Consider the following 19535-nt stretch of genomic DNA (forward strand, 5'->3'; position numbering starts at 1 on the left):
TCTCTTCACATATGAATTGCAGTTTTGTCTTCTACTTATTTTACAAATGTAAATTTTACGTTTTATATTTTTTTACTTTGCTGTACTACTGAATGATATTGGTTTTTAGATTATTAAAGAAACATACTTGAATGAGAAATTAAAGAATGGGATGTGTGTGATGGTAAAATCAGCTACTGTACTCAGTACAATAAGCATCAATAAAGTCGACACGCATACAGAAAGGCGGCTCTCTCAGACAACATGCGATCCCAAATCAACTTTTTGTGCTTGAATGTTCAAATACAGACACAGTTATGCCAAAATGTGCCATTGGCTAGAGCCTCTCATGTTCTATGTGAATGTAAACAGTTAGGAGAAAATTGTATGTTTATCAGGATATTAGATCAGATATTAGGCATTTGTTCTTAAAGTGACAGCAGCCTAAAAAACTGTTGCTGTCTGTTTTATTAATATTTTTTCATTAATGCATCAAACAACAAAAAAAAAAGAGTAAATCACTCACTATTTCTGAATGATTGACTTAATTCTATGTGGTATTTTTAAATTTGATTGTTCAGTTTAGTATTTACTACGTTAAACCTGGGCTACTGGCCTAAAAAGTGTAATATTTTATGTATTTGAGGTCTGAGATGTGATGAATGGTGAAGAGTGAGAGAGCAAACATTTTTCATTTTAGATCAGCTTTTCCGTCTAATCAGCCAGTGCTGTCTTAAATACTCTGCTTAGCACTTCATCTTTTATAACATGGGATTTTGACCAAATATATTCTATCTTGATTTTTGTAAAATGTTGCAACACAATGTTGTTGTCTTTTTTTCCAGTTTTCCACTTATAAAAAATGACCTCAATCCATGCAGTGTTCTCACCTATTTCCCCCGCACCTGTTTGCATTTTTAAGAAAACAGTTTGATTAACAATTTGACACCGTATTAACATCTCTTTGGAAGAAGTCTCTTATGCTCTCCAAGGCTCCATTTATTTGATAAAAAATACAGTAAACACAGAAATATTGTGAAATATTATTACAATTTAAAGTAACAGTCTTCTATGTGAATATATTAAAAAGTAACTCATTCCCGTGATCAAAGCTGAATTTTCAGCATCAGTTCGATGTGCTGCTGAATATTTTTATGGAAACCTTGATCCTTTTTTTTCAGTATTCTTCGATTAATAGAAAGTAAAGAACAACATTTATTTGAAATATAAACTTTTTTCAACATTATACATGCCTTTATTGGTCCTTTGATTAATTTAATGCATCCTAACTGAATAAAAGTATTAGTATTTCTGTCTTAAAGCACTTTGTTGGTTTTGTTTCAGTCAGGAGAGAGTGAAAAGTGAGGTGAGAGATGACCTGATCCGAAACTCGCAGCCCATCCTGGCAAATAAATCCCAGATGCTCGGCATGCCCCAGTTCGGCCTGCGGGATAACCTCATCAAGTGTGAGCTCCTGAAGAACGAGGACGCCTACACCTACATCAAGACCTACAGGTGCGGTGGGGTGCCAGTCGTGCTGGATGTTAACATTTGCCTGTTATGTCATGCTGCATGCACTGATTTTAACATTTGCATCTTCTGCTTTTCGGAGGCCTCTGTGGTCCCATGTGGCCTACATTTCACAATATGCAAACAGAAATGGCATTTCGGGAGTTATTGAAGTGTCATATTGTTAATTAGAGCCCTGCAGTTCAGCCTGAGGCCACTGGGGCCCGACATTTTTATGCCTCTAATTGCATTTTTATATTAGTTATACATTATTAGTGTTTTGATTTACATTTCTAGATTTCAATTCAATGTATTTTTAAGGACAGTTACAGCACTGTGTCAGTGGTGCCCCCTTTTGGATGGAAACCTGTCCTACAGCTGCACATGCATGAACACTATTCATACACACATAGTGATGTTGTTTCCACTTGCAATCATAAGCATAGCCATTTCAAAATAAAACTTTGTTATATACAGTCTCATTGCTTTTTTGTATGCCTGTTTCATTTTGATCTTTGTAGAAGTTCTCTCAGGCTGATTGGGAGGTTTCAGTATGTGAGATGATTCTTAATTTATACTGACAGCTTCTCTCTTTCTCTCTCATTGTATGCCAACAGCTTCTTCTTGGGCACTTACAATGTGAATGGGCAGAATCCAAAGGAAAGTCTCAGTCCATGGCTGGCGTCCACAGCCACTCCTCCAGACTTTTACCTCGTGGGGTAAGACTCCACATTATTGTATTTATATGAACCTAAACAGTAATGAAGTTGAACAGATCAGTGTTTCTGAGTCCCTGCTGTTTTCCATCTGTAGTTTCCAGGAGCTGGATCTGAGTAAAGAGGCGTTTCTCTTCAATGACACTCCTAAAGAACCCGAGTGGATGTTAGCCGTCTACAAGGGCCTCCATCCAGGTGCCAAATACGCTTTAGTAAGGACTTCCTCTGCCCTCTCACCCATGACCTAGTGTGCACTAATGTCCTTAAAGGGGGGGTGAAATGCTATTTCATGCATACTGAGTTTTTTACACTATTAAAGAGTTGGATTCCCATGCTAAACATGGACAAAGTTTCAAAAATTAAGTTGTACGTTTGAAGGATTATTTCTGTTCCAAAAATACTACTTCCGGTTTGTCACAAGTTTCGGAAAAGTTTTTTTCGAGTATGGCTCTGTGTGACGTTAGATGGAGCGTAAATTCCTTATATGGGTCCTGAGGCACTTCTCCCGGAAGAGTGCGCTCCCGTATAGCAGAGCACTGAGAGCACAACAGACTTCACTGATCAGAGCGAGAGCGTCGCGAAATGTCACAAAAGAAGTGTGTTTCTGGTTGCCAGGGCAAGACAACCCTGCACAGATTACCAAAAAAAAAAAAAAGAAACAGCATTAAGGGACCAGTGGATGGAGTTTATTTTTACAGAGCATCAACGGAGTTGTGCAACTGTTTTTGTTTGTTCCCTGCATTTCGAAGATGCTTGTTTTACAAACAAGGCCCAGTTTGACGCCGGGTTTGCACATCATTTATTTCTTAAGGTGTCAGGGTTTTGGTAAGGGAGGAACTCAGGTGCAGACAGGAATCGGGTACACACAGGATTTATTTGACAAAAAGGGAAAACAAAAACCCACGAGGGGGAAAACAATACCTAGGGTAAGGACTAAATAACCAAACAAGACAGGGCTGACCAGATAAAGACACTAAACACTAACTATAAACAAACACTCACGGAATACAGGATACAATCACAGTCACCAGTGTGGAACACATCTGAGAAACACATAAGTAACACAATGAACCGACGCAAGACAGAGCACACTAGGAGATCTAAATAGGGGGAACAATTAAGACACGACAGGTGACACAGATAGGGCAATCACGGCAAGACTGGGATAATAAGGGGGGCGGGGCAAGGGAACGAGACAACACAAGCACATGGCCCAAAGACAAGGCCATGCGCTTGTACACAAAACAAGGGTCTGTCATGATCCTGCCTCAAGACTAGGAAAAATCAAGGACACGAGGGCAGGATCATGACATAAGGATAATGCAGTCCCAATGAAAAAGGGTCACGATCCGCATGCGGTGAGTAAAACTGCTTCAAATATCTCTGTGTTGTTAACTTAGCTATCGGCGTGTAAGCACATCAAGTAAACAACATGCGATGTTGTCATCAAACTGCACTTTCCACATGTACAGCTTAAAAAAAAAAAAGACGACATAAAGTGGAACTTAGTCATTTTCCAAAACCGCTAAGCAAATATATACAGTTTTAGTACATGCCACATAGAGACGTCGTTTCTGATGCTGCTCTTGTTAAATTTCAGCCTCTGGATCTGTGTCACAGCTTCCAAACTCTCTCAACGCAAAAGCCTACTGGGGCTCATGATTCTTTAGCTCCGCCCACACGTCACGTTTTTCCGGGAAAAATCGGTACAGACTATCTTTCTCTTATGAATATGATAAACATAAAGACTTTTTGGAGTTATGAATGATGCAGTACTACTCTATAGGTACTCAAGATTAACAGGATATTGAGTGAAAACGAGCATTTCACCCCCCCTTTAATCCAGATGCTGCTGATATGGATGGGTTATAATTACTGTATTTTCCGGACAATAAGTCGCACTTTTTTTCATAGTTTGGCTGGTCCTGCGACTTATAGTCAGGTGCGACTTATTTATCAAAATTAATTTGACATGAACCGAGAGAAATTAACAGTAAGCACAAAATTGAAAAGTGCTAATGGTCATCAGTGCCTTGGTCAGTTCTGATCATTTGTGCTTTGCAGGTGAAGCTGGTGCGGTTGGTGGGCATCATGCTGTTGTTCTATGTGAAGGCGGAGCATGCGGCACACATCTCTGAGATGGAGGTTGAGACCGTCGGCACAGGCGTCATGGGGCGGATGGTGAGTGGTTATTATCAAAAGCAGTAGTAGTGTATTAGTAATAGTATTGTTGTGTAGTCTTATTGAATGTGTTCCAAAAACCACAGTCATGACTCTCACTATGTTACTGAATTCTCTCATAATTGATAAAGGGAACACTTTATTTCAAGGTGACTTACAAGTTGCATAGACTTACTTTAGTAATAACAGTAACTTATGCCTAATTAAAAACAACTTACCCTAAACCAAACCTTTAACCTTAACCCTTTAAGAAGTAATTGAAAGTGAAAGTGACGTGACATCCAGCCAAGTATGGTGACCCATACTCAGAATTTGTGCTCTGCATTTAACCCATTCAAAGTGCACACACACACAGAGCAGTGAACACACACACACACTGTGAACACACACCCGGAGCAGTGGGCAGCCATATATGTTGCGGCGCCCGGTGAGCAGTTCGGGGTTCAGTGCCTTGCTCAAGGGCACCCAAGGGCACCTAAGTCGTGGTATTGAAGGTGGAGGGAGAACTGTAAATGCACTCCTCCCACCCACAATTCCTGCCGGCCCGAGACTCTAACTCACAACCTTTCGATTGCAAGTCCGACTCTCTAACCATTAGGCCACTACTTCCTAAGATAATATAGTGTAATCCTGATACAAGCCTACTTGTGCATGTTATGTGCTTGCATACATATCATCATCTCTGAAAAGTAGACCATTTAGAACCTAGAAACTAAAATAGGCAGTTCTTACATATTACATTTCTGTGGACTGGACAATTCTAAAACAAAATGCAATCTTCAAATGCAAGGTGTCTTTTTTTTCTTACTTTTAAAAAAAACATATTACAGTGTTTTGTTACAACAAAATGACAGTTATTGACTATTGACTATTGTTTGTTGAGAGTTTGTAAAAAGATTTCAAAAAAAAAAGTTTAAATGAATTAGACTTTTGTTATTTTATTTAAAACAACTCAAAAAAGCCTGACACTGGATTTCACAGTTTTCACTCAGGAGACTTTTTTTGTGTGCATATGCACATGCACAGGTGCAAATTCACTAATACAAACATAAAAACTCAGACACAGCGCATGCCAAGATGTTGTTCTGGCAAGTCCTGCTGCCTCCTCCCATATCTCATCAGAAATCATCACAGTTGCATCTTGCTTTGGTGTGATGGTTATGACACAGCCAGTTTAATTGGGTTAACTTTACATTTTTTTTATTAGGAGCACAGTAAAAAATAGAGCCTTGTTATTGGTGCGTTCAAAAACCCCTGTTTCTCGTTTAGGGTAATAAAGGTGCAGTGGCAGTCCGCTTCCAATTTCACAACTCCGACATCTGTGTGGTGAACTCTCACCTCGCCGCACACACGGAAGAGTTTGAAAGACGCAATCAGGACTTCAAGGACATTTGTCGCAGGATTCAGTTCAGACAGGACGACCCCACACTACCACCCCTCACCATCATGAAACACAAGTATGAGCCACACTCCACAGCCAGCCAGTTTAACTGGAGTCCAATTCTCCCCGTTTAAATCTTTCACCATCATGGTTCTCTCTTCATTTCCAGTGTTGTGTTGTGGCTGGGAGATCTAAACTACCGAATCAGTGACCTTGAAGTTGATCATGTGAAGGACTTGATAGCTAAAAAGGATTTTGAGGCCCTGTATAATCACGACCAGGTAAGACAGAACAGCAGTGGTTTGTCTGAAGAGTGTTGAGTTAGATGGCAGTATAAATGACCGTGGATGTGCATGTGTTTCAGCTGAAACAGCAGATGGATGAGGAGGTTGTGTTTGTGGGCTTCACGGAGGGAGAGATTGATTTCCAACCAACATATAAATACGACACTGGCTCAGATCAGTGGGATACAAGGTCAGAAAGCACCATCACACACACACTATTTCCTCTGACACTTTTTCTATAAAATATATTCTCCACAACACAGTTGTTTTGTTGCAAAAATTTGATGTAATATAGAAACATACTGCAAGTCGTTCCAAAAAGACCATAGGAAACAATAACTGTTAACTTGGGCACATAATTAATTTTGTGCTATGCATACAAATAAATATTTCAGTTCATGGTGAGCTGTCATGTTTCTAAGTGATCAGACCTGTGTTTTTCTCTGGGGTTTTTTTGAAAACCATATTTAGTCACCAGAATAATTTAGAGGCTCTCTTGACCAATGAACAAACACATATGAATGTGCTAAAACCCCACTCATAGCGCTTTAGCAATGACACACTAATGTCTTTGCACGAAACATTTACTAACATTATACATGGTCTAGGGCTGCATGATATCTGAAATAAAATCTATATCTATATATGGGAGGTTGTTAAGGGAAGTTTACAAATGAATATGTGAATGAATTAATTATATGAATGTGCCTCTAAAGTTTAAATATTGAAAAACAGGTTGCATTGTCCATGGAGGTTATGGGAAGCGGCTGTAATTCTGCTGTTCCATAAGCGCCACCTGGTGACAGAGAGTGGATTTACAGAGAGTTACATTTTTATTCAGCCTGTGTGCAGTTTTTCTATGGGCAAAAAAGGACTGAATTTGCATGCCCTGCTTTTGACCGGTTGATGAAAAACATACTTGTGTTCTGCACATTTAATCAATTCGAATAAGCTATCTAGAATTATTTCTGGACCAGATAAAATACATATAATCATTTATTAATCAGTTATCATTTTGAAATGACTTATATATATATATATATATATATATATATATATATATAAATGGTTTACTATTTTATAAAACTTTTTCAAATCTTTATCTGAACATTTCGTAAATGTTATTAGACAAACTGTTGTCAGTGATGTTGTCATCAGTCATATTGAATAAGACAATTACAGTGGTTTAGATGCCATCTGATGAAAATTCCTGTATTTTGGATATTGCATTATATAACAGAACAACTTAATAGAGACTTTTTGCCCCTCTGTATCATTCAGTCCTAAAGTGGACTAAAAAACAAACAAAAACTGAAACATTAAGTATAATCAAATGTTTTACAAGTAGGAAATGGCAAGGGTTTGCAAAGGTCATTAGTAATCTGATCACTTCATCTAATCAGTGTGGTTTTGTTTATGCAGTGAGAAGTGCCGAGTTCCAGCATGGTGTGACCGCATCCTGTGGAGGGGAAAGAACATTAAACAGCTTCATTACCAGAGTCACATGACCCTGAAGACCAGTGACCACAAACCCGTCAGCTCTCTGCTAGAGATCGGGGTGAGAACAGCAGCCGTGATCATGCACCCTTCAGCCAGTCCTCCTTCTCTGTCCCCTTACTGACATCTGCTGTTACAGATCAAGGTCGTGAACGAGGAGTCCTACAAACGGAAGTTCGAAGAGATTGTGAGACACATTGACAGAATGGAGAATGATTGTATTCCTTCAGTTACTCTGTCTCAAAGAGAGGTTAGCAGTCTTCCATAATTCAACCACTGACTTTTACATTTTACACTTAAATTCAAAAGTTTAGGGTCAGTAAGTTTTGGAAAGACATTAATACTTTCTTCAGCAAGGATGCATTTAATTGTTCAAAAGTTATAATGTTACAAAAGATTTCTATTTCAAATAAATGTGGTTCTTTTGAACTTTCTATTGATTAAAGAATTCTATAAAACTTTTAAAATGCTGTGCATATTCATTATTGGGATATATCGCATATTACAGAAAACCAGCACATGTCTAATAAATAGAATAAATACTGAAGAATCATGTGACACTCGAGACTGGAATAATGATGCTGAAAATTCAGCTCTGATCACAGGAATAATTTACATAGATTACAATGTATTAAAATAGAAAAACGGTTATTTATAATGATAATGTTATTTGATAATAATACTGTTTTTACTGTATTTTTGATCAAATAAATGCTGTCTTGGTAAGCATATGTAGTTAAAAACATAAAAAAAAAAAAAAGAAATTGACTGACTCCAGACTTGTGAACAGTATTGTGAAAATGTAATGCTCATTTAAATGCAAAATGAATGCATTGTATTTCCTTTTGGTTTCTTTCTGTAGTTCCTCTTCCAGGATGTGAAGTTCATGCAGCATCAGGCAAAGACTGTGACCGTTTATAATGATGGACAGGTGCCGTGTCAGTTTGAGTTCATTCCCAAGCTAGAAGAGCCCACCTACTGCAAGCCCTGGTTAACAGCAAACCCTGCTAAAGGCTTCTTGGCTCAAGGTCAGAGGGATTCACTGAGACACTTACATTCGCCACAGTGTTGGTGTTTATTCGACGTAGATAGAGTGACATCTATTTAATACTAGTTCTAAAACAACCAGCTGTTTTATTGAGATGGACTGGCTGTTACATGCCCTCTTGTTAAAGCAACTCAGAACATACTTGATGTGTAATATGCAGCTCCATGAAGCAATTCTTCATCATCAGTACAGAAAATGTGTACGGACTACACTGTGCTGTCACTATTCACAATTAAAACTTGAACAGATAGTTCACCCATGAATAAAAATTCTGTCAGCATTTACTCAATAGAAATCGTTGACATTAGCCATTGACTTCTGTTATAGTCTTTTTTTCATACTATGTAAGTCGATGTCTGTTTGTGCTCAACAGAAGAAAGAAACTCATTAAGGTTAGAAGGCTGTGTAAATGATGACTTTTTTTGATTTATTGTTATATTTGCCCTGGTACATTTATTCCCAGGGGCAATTTCTTCTGTCCTTATTAGATGTATCATCTTTTATATCGAACTCTTACATTCAATCAATAATTAATTCACTGAGAGTAATAAGACACTATAAGGCTGTTTCCAGGCAAATTAAATCATTATCATTATAGATTCTGACATCTGCAACTGAAGTGGCATTTGGATGTATTTACACTTGTGCATTGTTCAAATTCACTACCCTTTCGTTATGTTCTCATTTAAACTGCTGTAAAAAATTTCACATTTTCACAAAAAAAAATTCACATTTCTTTTGCATAAATCTACTAATCAACCTCAGTCCTGATCAAAACAAAAAAATACAATTTACAAAACACAAGATTTTAAATCTTTAATTGCCAAGCTCATAAATGATGTCACTGATTTGAAAAAAATAAAATAATAATTACTTATTTTCGAATATAAAAGTAATCGTGGTTGGATTTTTTTTTTTTTTCTTTTATCACAGTCTTGGGCATGTCACAGATTAGTAACATCACCGGCTTTGATGCATTTTTAGTTTTTGTGCAGCATTAGATTTACATTTTTCCTCCCTCATTTATTGTTCGTGGCTGTTTTTGCCCCATTGACTTCCATTATAACAACTTTTTTTGATTGCAAAGCCATGACACCATAAAATCATGCATTCTTGATGGTCTTTTGGGAAGAGGTAAAATTTGTTATTTTTACAGTTGATCACTAGGTGGGACCATTAACCCTTTAGATGGGCCTGTGCAAAAAAAGGCTTAGTTTCTGGCTTGTATATGGAGTTATATGGGGTGTAACAGCAAATTATAGTGTTTGTGTGTGAGAGAGAGAGTTTGATTTTGAACGTTTTCAAAGCATTTTCCCAAAATATGTGTCAAAATAAGATTTCTCACCAAAAATCATTCCATTTGCTGAAACAGAGAAAGTTGTGGCCAAAATAAGACTCAACTTTACCCCCTAGTGGACGAAAAAGTCCCAAACAACGCATAATGGTTAATGCAGCGCAGAGAAAAAAAAAGTTTTTACAGCTCACTTGAGGTGTTTTTTGTCTTGTGACAAAAACACACGTGTTCATGTGAATAATGGGAGATGGAAATACATTTGCAGAATAAATTCCTCCATGCTCATCAAAATATTAATGTGACTTTCTCATTGCTGAGATTGCTGACTGATCTTATTGCATCTTAAATGTTGTTATTGTCATTTTGAAATGCATCAGGGGAAAATTTGTCATCTAAGAATTTCTGGGTAACACTTTAGAATAAGGTTCCATTAGTTAATGTTAGTGTATTAATTAACCTGAACAAACAATTAACAATACATTTATTATTGTTTTTATTAATCTTTCTTAATGTTAGTTAATGAAAAAACAGTTATTTATTGTTAGTTCATGCTTATTCACAGTGCATTAACTAATATTAACAAGCACAACTTTTAATTTAAGTAATGCATTAGTAAATGTTGAAATGAACATGAACTAAGATTAATAATCGCTGTAGAAGTATTGTTCTTGCTTAGTTCGTGTTAACTACAGTAGTTAACTAACATGGAAGCTTATTATAAAGTGTTTCTGTATTATTGCCTTCCAGAACTGTTAAAAACTGTATTCCTGACCAGCAGGCATCCACATTGTGTTTCGTCTGCTTGCTCTGAGCCAAAAGTCATATGAAAATGATTACATTCAGAGGCTTCTCCCACGTTCTCATCATGATATTTTGTGATTTGTTTTTTCCTCTTTGACACATCGGATGGAAATAGTGCTTATTTGCAAATGTTTGAATGTGACATTCTAATTTTGAGCACAAGTTAAGCTTTGGATGGAAACCTGGCTAGTGAAATACTATGAATATCAGCTTGCACATTGTTAACAAATAATTATATTATAACAAACGTTACACTAATGCACATAAATCCAAACCTTCTTGCCAATGTTTTTTATCTGTAACATCCATCAGTCTGTATTGGTGCAGATCAGAGAAGAGTTTTAATCAGTCGATGTGGTCTCTGTGTAGGTGCCAGCGTGGACATCGATCTGGAGGTGTTTGTGAACCGTTCTACAGCTCCAGAGCTGAACTCAGGCCAGCAGCAGCTGGAGGACATCCTGGTTCTGCATCTGGACAGGGGGAAAGACTACTTCATCTCCGTCACGGGCAACTACCTGCCCAGCTGCTTCGGCTCGTCTCTCAGTACCCTGTGTCTGCTGAGAGAGCCCATCCAGGACATGCCCCTGGAGACCGTCAGAGAGCTGGTGAGAGCCTGCCGTTACAAACTCTGGGGTCTTTATAAGAGCTCTGCCATTTCTGACAGATTATATTCTTGAACCATGCTTCTAGCTGCTTTAAAACCTTCCTGCTGCCTAAATAGAGTTTCTGAGGCAGTGACTGCCCTCCTCACATGATGCACACGGGAGACTCTACTCACGACTGACTGCAATATATCATGACATAAGTCTGCTGCTACTTCATTAAGCCGAAATGACATAAGACTCAAATATTTGTTGATATCTCATAGTCCATTACCGTTTTATAGTTTGTGGTCAGTTAAGATGTTTTGAAGTCTCAGCAAGGCTGCATTTATGCTGCATTTATTTGATCCCAAAAAAACAGTAAGAACAGTAATATTGTGAAAATATTAAAATAACTGTGAATATATTTTGAAATCGTATTTATTCTTGAATTTACTGGCGCCGATAGCATTGTGGGCAGTGTGTCGATACATAGAGGTGTTGTGCTTCAGGCGTCCCGAGTTCGCTTCCTGGCTCAAGGACCTTTCCCAATCCCATCCACCCTCCTCTTCTACTTCACCTCAGCTCTACTGTCCTGTCCTCATAAAAAAAAAGAAAAAAGAAAGCTGAATTTTCAGCATCATTCCTCCAGGCTTCAGTGTCACATGATCTTCAGAAATCATTTTAATATACTGATTTATTGCTCGAGAAATATTTCTTATATTTGTGAAAACCATTATGCATTTTATGTTCCTGTGGCTCAGTGGTAGAGCATTGTGTTAGCAGCACAAAAGGTTGTGGGATCGAGTCCCAGGGAACACGTTAGGTAAAAAATGTTAGCACTTTCAGTCACTTTAAATAAAAGCGTCTGCTAAATGCATTCATTTTTTTCTGCTAATACATACAATTTTCTTTTATAAATAGAAAGCTCAAAAGATCAGTATTTATTTAAAATTGAATTTCTGTACTGTCACTTTTGTTCAATTTAAATCATCTTTATTTAATAATAGTAATAATTTCTTTTTTTTTTTTAAATGTTACTGACCCCGAACTGTTAAACGGTTGTGTACATAAAGGCAACATTTTTCACAACTCATAATTTTTCCTGCCAGTTGCTGTCAGTCATTATGGTTTGTCTTCACTGTGAAGGATACTTGCATTTAATGAATATTCTATACATAGATCAAAACTTGGTTACAAGCTGTAATTATCTGCTAATGTTTAACCTGTCTCATAATTTTAATTTGTTGCATCAGAGTATGAAGTCAAATAGCCAAGAGAGTAACCCAGAGACTGAAAAACCTCAAGAAATCCCCAAGGAGATATGGATGATGGTGGACCATCTCTTCCGTTACGCAAGAAAACAGGTCAGGACTGCCCTTTTCTCCTCTATTATTGTGTTGAAGCTTGCTTAAACTTTTCCCAGTCTTAAAACATTTAAGCTTTGCTTTTGTAATTTTGTGCTGCTAAAAGCTGTGTGTCTTTTTTATGGCCGAGCCATTGAGCTCCTCTCTGTAGCAACACCAGCACTAAAGCAGGAATCTGCTGAGGAAATTCACTCCTTAGGAGCTGTTTCAGTAACCCGAAACAAGAAGTTAAAGCTTCCCCAAACCATTCCTTGCTTTTCAGAAATCTGCTACACAATTAAAGATGTGATTCATCAACTGATGAAACGTTGAAGCACAATGCCTGGAGAAAGCAGTCGTAGTGAAATAGTTGACACTGTCTGTTACAGGAAGAGCTCTTTCAGCAGCCCGGCCTGCGCAGCGAGTTCGAGGAGATTCGGGATTGCTTGGACACGGGCAGCTTAGACACTCTCCGTATCCTTTCACACGGTCACTGCATGATTCATGTCTGCGGTGTGAGCTGACTCAACCTGATCCCGAGTTTGCATTAACTGGAAGCTTTTAGCATTTCTAGATGATTCCAGAAATTAAAATACTTTCCTTTATTTTTCCCCAGCAAAAACAGACCAGGAGAAAAACACGCTATTCCAAGCATAGCCTACAGGAATAATTCATGGCATATTGTGTGGGAGGCCATGTTCTCTTTTTCACTTTGCAGGACCAGAATAAAAATAAAAACCGAGAATATAACAGAGGACTAAAAGAGTTCTCGCTTTCTTATTGTTGTATCAAAACATTTTATAAAAAAATAATAAGCAAAACTAAAATATAAAAACAGTTGTAAACTTTTAAAATCAAATATAATAATAATATCCTCGGTCTTGCTAATGTAAGTCATTTGCAGGTCATTTGAGGTTTTTGTGTTATTGACAGTTTTTTTTTATTTAGGTGTTTATAGATCCATAAATAATGTCTCAAACTGCATTATATACAAACATAAATTATTGCAAGTAATGTAAAAATGAGACGTCATAGCTGGGCTACTAGCTGATTTGCTTAACTGTAAAATGAATTATAATTTCTCAATAATGAGATCTGTATATATAACAGACTAAATACAATCATGTGCATGGAAAGCATACAGTGGCAGCCAGAGGTTTAGGATGGTTAAGATTTTTCAGTGTTTTTGAAATCAATACATTTTTATTGATATTGAGTAGGATTGAATAAATTTCAGAAGCATTCAAATGTTTGGGGTCAGGATTTTTATTTTTATGTTTTTTCCTGCCGAACAGAGTCCTTACACATCTTCAAGAATTGGCTAAAAACACATCTCTTCCATGTTTATTTGATCATCTCACTCTAGCTCTCTCTATTCTAATTCTATTCTTTTAAAAAATGCCTCTTTTAGACTTGAACTCTATTCATTGCTAACATACTAACTGCTTGTTTTTCTTAAAAAACAACAACACTAGCTTCTCTATTTTTTTCTGCTTGTTTTCTTTTTATTATACAATTAACAGAAAGCAAAAAAAGCTCTATTATTTTTTTATTCAATCTGTTTTCTTTTTATTGTATAATAAAAAAAACCTTGCTATGTGCACTGTGTTAAGCTAACTGGGACTAGTTATAGCACTTGCATGTCTTTACTCTTTTGTTGATTTTAAATTCTTGCATTGTCCAAGTCACTTTGGATAAAAGCGTCTGCTAAATGTAAATGTAAGTCTTGTCTACTCGCCAAGGTTGCATTTATCTAATCAAAAATACAGTAATATTGTGTATTTTCAGCATCATAACTCCAGTCTTTAGTGTCACATGATCCGTCAGAAATCATCCTGATGTGCTAAAATCATTCGAATATGCAGCTTTGCTAAGTTTTTCTCGGTTCTACTTGACTGTTGAGTGCCCTTGACCTGAAGCTGTTTTAGCTGGCAGTAACCACTCTGTGGCTGAAGCCCTGCTCCTGTTCCTCGATGCTCTTCCTGAACCGGTGATCCCCTTCTCCTTCTACCCACAGTGCTTGGACTGCAGCTCAGACAGCAGCCAGTGTAGACAGGTCTGGGTCTTCAATACGCCTCTTTCACTGCAGTCTCCATTTCTTTGAAACTAGATGAATAAATAACTTGTTTCCTTTCTCTTTCTGTCCACAGATCATTTCTGTGCTACCTCAGTGCCATAAAAACGTTTTTAACTATTTGACGGCATTTCTTCAAGAGCTGTTGAAGCACTCTGCACACAACCGGCTGGATGTCAGTATTTTAGGTAAGTTGACAGTCCACTTTCAGTATTTGTTTTTGGGTACTTTGTCTTCAGATTTGGAGAGTACAGGCCAGTTTCAATGAGAAAATGGGTTATTATTAAAAACAGATTGGTTGCATAGTTCAGACGTCTACTCGTGCACTTGGTTTAGAAATGAAAAAGTCTCAAGTTTTGGCATCTGTTTTGATTTTGCATGTTGTTTACAGACATCAGGGAGGTTGATGTGGAAGTGACTTTGGAAGCGGCTCGACTGACTCATTTGTGTTTTGTTTACAGCCCCGATCTTCGCTGGCCTTTTGCTCAGGTCACCCACAAAGCAAGATCTCACCGAGAAAAGAAAAGTGAAGGAGTTTTTCCAGCATTTCTTGGTCCAGACGCCCTCTGACAGAGACATTGACGATAAATTACAGGAATAATGTACTGCATGGTGTTGCCTTTATTATTTCACATGCCTAGTTTTTCCAGGTATCAGCAGAATTATGTCGATAAACTTTGTAGTTGCCATTTAATTCAAAGCATTTTAAACCGATATTGAAGCTAATTTTGTTTTATTGCGAAAACAAATGAGAGTTTGTTATTTAATTAAATATATTTGTATTTTGATGTTTGTATATAAAAAAACAGTTGTTCTTTTATATTAAATCTCAACAATGACAACACACTCTAGTGTTTGCCTTTTTCTTTAGTTTTCTTTGAAATAATTTCTCATATTATTTAGATGCAAAATAATCTAAAGAATGTAATTTACATTTTGTAGTATAGTATAATAGCTGTTATATATTTGTCTTTTTATTTTCGTGCTGATTTTCAACATTTTTACCCTTTTAAAGATATTTCATACAAAGAAATTGTAAATATGTTGGTAAAAGGTTTATTCGTATTTTTATAAGTATTTCAAAGTGCTTATTCAATATTACAATATTGAGCATTTATTTTGCTCAACAAGCATGATTTGTAATGAAAAGAAAATGCTGGAAGCATTATCTCAGACTTGATTTGTTAGTTAATATTTAAATATACTCTGTCACACTTCACAATCGAGTCCCATTAGTTGATAGTTAATGCATTAATTATCAATGAGCAATACATTTGTTGCCATATTTACAATCTTTATTAATGTTAGTAACTCATTGTTCATGTTACCTCAAGATCTTATTTTTTTATTTTATTAATGAATTGGTAAATGTTGGAATTAACATCAGCAAAGTATTTTCAGTGTTAGTTCATTTTAACTAAAGTAGTTAACTAATGTGAATAAATGGAACTTTATTGTAAAGTGTCACCATAAATACTTAATAAATACTTTTAAAATACTTAAAAACCAAAGAATGTCTTTATGTATTTATGTGCAATATATTTTTCCGGCATTTATTTTTTATTTATTATATTTTAAATGTGTTAGTAAATATAAAAAGAATCATTAACTAAGAAATACTGCAGAAGTAGTGTTTATTGTTCAGGTTAACACTCTCTCTCTCTCTCTCTCTCTCTCTCTCTCTCTCTATATATATATATATATATATATATATATATACAAATAACTATCTTAAGTTGCAAGGTGATATTTGAAGCAATAGGCAAAAATACATTGTATTGGGTCAAAATTATACATTTTTCTTTTATGCCAAAAATAATATAAAGTAAACTTAACACTTAAGACTGGTTTTGTGGTCCAGGGTCACAGAGTAGTTAACTAATATTAATGAGGCCTTATTGTAAAGTGTTAACTAGTCTACTACTAGTCATTCGTATTACATAAAACTCACGAGTATTACAGAGTCTGTTAAAAACTCGTGTTCTAAAATGACAGTAAAGCTGACCTTGATATATATATTAAGATATGTTTGGTGCATGTTTAGTACTAGCAAGTTTTTGAGGAGCGATGCACTGAATCTGTCAGAGATGTGATGTGATGCTGTAGTGAAGTGAACTGATCTGGAGTCTGTACACTGAATCTGTCAGAGATGTGATGTGATGTGATGCTGTAGTGAAGTGAACTGATCTGGAGTCTGTACGCTGAATCTGTCAGAGATGTGATGTGATGTGATGCTGTAGTGAAGTGAACTGATCTGGAGTCTGTACGCTGAATCTGTCAGAGATGTGATGTGATGTGATGCTGTAGTGAAGTGAACTGATCTGGAGTCTGTATGCTGAATCTGTCAGAGATGTGATGTGATGCTGTAGTGAAGTGATCTGATCTGGAGTCTGTACACTGAATCTGTCAGTGATGTGATGCTGTAGTGAAGGGAACTGATCTGGAGTCTGTACGCTGAATCTGTCAGAGATGTGCTGCGATGCTGTAGTGAAGTGATCTGATCTGGAGTCTGTACGCTGAATCTGTCAGAGATGTGATGTGATGTGATGCTGTAGTGAAGTGATCTGATCTGGAGTCTGAACGCTGAATCTGTCAGAGATGTGATGCGATGCTGTAGTGAAGTGATCTGATCTTGAGTCTGAACGCTGAATCTGTCAGAGATGTGATGCGATGCTGTAGTGAAGTGATCTGATCTTGAGTCTGAACGCTGAATCTGTCAGAGATGTGATGTGATGCTGTAGTGAAGTGAGCTGATCTGGAGTCTGAATGCTGAACCTGTCAGAGATGTGATGTGATGCTGTAGTGAAGTGATCTGATCTTGAGTCTGAACGCTGAATCTGTCAGAGATGTGATGCGATGCTGTAGTGAAGTGATCTGATCTTGAGTCTGAACGCTGAATCTGTCAGAGATGTGATGTGATGTGATGCTGTAGTGAAGTGATCTGATCTTGAGTCTGAACGCTGAATCTGTCAGAGATGTGATGTGATGCTGTAGTGACGTGAGCTGATCTGGAGTCTGTATGCTGAATCTGTCAGAGATTTGATGTGATGCTGTAGTGAAGTGTACTGATCTGGAGTCTGTACACTGAATCTGTCAGAGATGTGATGTGATGTGATGCTGTAGTGAAGTGAGCTGATCTGGAGTCTGTACGCTGAATCTGTCAGAGATGTGTTGTGATGCTGTAGTGAAGTGAACTGATCTGGAGTCTGTACGCTGAATCTGTCAGAGATGTGATGTGATGTGATGCTGTAGTGAAGTGAGCTGATCTGGAGTCTGTACGCTGAATCTGTCAGAGATGTGATATGATGTGATGTGATGCTGTAGTGAAGTGATCTGATCTGGAGTCTGTACACTGAATCTGTCAGAGATGTGATGTGATGTGATGTGATGATGTAGTGAAGTGATCTGATCTGGAGTCTGTACACTGAATCTGTCAGAGATGTGATGTGATGCTGTAGTGAACTGATCTGGAGTCTGAATGCTGAATCTGTCAGAGATGTGATGTGATGTGATGCTGTAGTGAAGTGAACTGATCTGGAGTCTGTACACTTAACCTGTCAGAGATGTGATGCGATGCGATGTGATGCTGTAGTGAAGTGAGCTGATCTGGAGTCTGAACGCTGAATCTGTCAGAGATGTGATGTGATGTGATGCTGTAGTGAAGTGAACTGATCTGGAGTCTGTACGCTGAATCTGTCAGAGAGGTGATGTGATGCTGTAGTGAAGTGATCTGATCTGGAGTCTGTACACTGAATCTGTCAGAGATGTGATGTGATGCTTTAGTGAAGTGAACTGATCTGGAGTCTGTACACTGAATCTGTCAGAGAGGTGATGTGATGCTGTAGTGAAGTGATCTGATCTGGAGTCTGTACGCTGAATCTGTCAGAGATGTGATGTGATGCTGTAGTGAAGTGATCTGATCTGGAGTCTGTACGCTGAATCTGTCAGAGATGTGATGTGATGCTGTAGTGAAGTGATCTGATCTGGAGTCTGAATGCTGAATCTGTCAGAGATGTGATGTGATGTGATGCTGTAGTGAAGTGATCTGATCTGGAGTCTGTATGCTGAATCTGTCAGAGATGTGATGTGATTTGATGCTGTAGTGAAGTGAACTGATCTGGAGTCTGTACGCTGAATCTGTCAGAGATGTGATGTGATGTGATGCTGTAGTGAAGTGAGCTGATCTGGAGTCTGTACGCTGAATCTGTCAGAGATGTGATGTGATGCTGTAGTGAAGTGAACTGATCTGGAGTCTGTACACTGAATCTGTCAGAGATGTGATGCGATGTGATGCTGTAGTGAAGTGAGCTGATCTGGAGTCTGTACGCTGAATCTGTCAGAGATGTGATGCGATGTGATGCTGTAGTGAAGTGATCTGATCTGGAGTCTGTACGCTGAATCTGTCAGAGATGTGATGTGATGTGATGCTGTAGTTAAGTGATCTGATCTGGAGTCTGTACACTGAATCTGTCAGAGATGTGATGCGATGTGATGCTGTAGTGAAGTGAGCTGATCTGGAGTCTGTACGCTGAATCTGTCATAGATGTGATGTGATGCTGTAGTGAAGTGATCTGGAGTCTGTACACTGAATCTGTCAGAGATGTGATGTGATGTGATGCTGTAGTGAAGTGAACTGATCTGGAGTCTGTACGCTGAATCTGTCAGAGATGTGGTGTGATGCTGTAGTGAAGTGATCTGATCTGGAGTCTGTATGCTGAACCTTTCAGAGATGTGATGCGATCCTATAGTGAAGTGATGCGATCCTATAGTGAAGTGAGCTGATCTGGAGTCTGTACTCTGAATCTGTCAGAGGTGTGATGTGATCTGATGCTACTGATCTGGAC

At 37.7% G+C, this 19535-nt stretch overlaps 1 protein-coding gene across 6 annotated transcripts in view; it reads left to right on the forward strand.

Annotated features, from left to right (window-relative positions):
- LOC127974714 (type II inositol 1,4,5-trisphosphate 5-phosphatase-like) overlaps window positions 1–15535 on the forward strand; it is a 31349-nt gene extending 15814 nt beyond the window's left edge. For all 6 annotated transcript variants that reach the window (XM_052578181.1, XM_052578182.1, XM_052578183.1 and 3 more), the window contains 16 exons: window positions 1324–1494; window positions 2106–2207; window positions 2302–2416; window positions 4269–4385; window positions 5655–5842; window positions 5936–6047; window positions 6131–6240; window positions 7473–7608; window positions 7687–7797; window positions 8410–8575; window positions 11060–11295; window positions 12528–12638; window positions 13007–13091; window positions 14546–14673; window positions 14768–14879; window positions 15153–15535. In XM_052578181.1, the coding sequence (XP_052434141.1) occupies window positions 1324–1494; window positions 2106–2207; window positions 2302–2416; window positions 4269–4385; window positions 5655–5842; window positions 5936–6047; window positions 6131–6240; window positions 7473–7608; window positions 7687–7797; window positions 8410–8575; window positions 11060–11295; window positions 12528–12638; window positions 13007–13091; window positions 14546–14673; window positions 14768–14879; window positions 15153–15292 (2140 nt within the window). In that variant the 3' untranslated portion in view covers window positions 15293–15535. The remainder of the gene's footprint in view (window positions 1–1323; window positions 1495–2105; window positions 2208–2301; window positions 2417–4268; window positions 4386–5654; window positions 5843–5935; window positions 6048–6130; window positions 6241–7472; window positions 7609–7686; window positions 7798–8409; window positions 8576–11059; window positions 11296–12527; window positions 12639–13006; window positions 13092–14545; window positions 14674–14767; window positions 14880–15152) is intronic.
- Window positions 15536–19535: the final 4000 nt, after the last annotated feature.

This window comes from Carassius gibelio, chromosome B16 (genome assembly GCF_023724105.1).
Source record: "Carassius gibelio isolate Cgi1373 ecotype wild population from Czech Republic chromosome B16, carGib1.2-hapl.c, whole genome shotgun sequence".
NCBI classification, from domain to species: Eukaryota; Metazoa; Chordata; class Actinopteri; order Cypriniformes; family Cyprinidae; genus Carassius; species Carassius gibelio.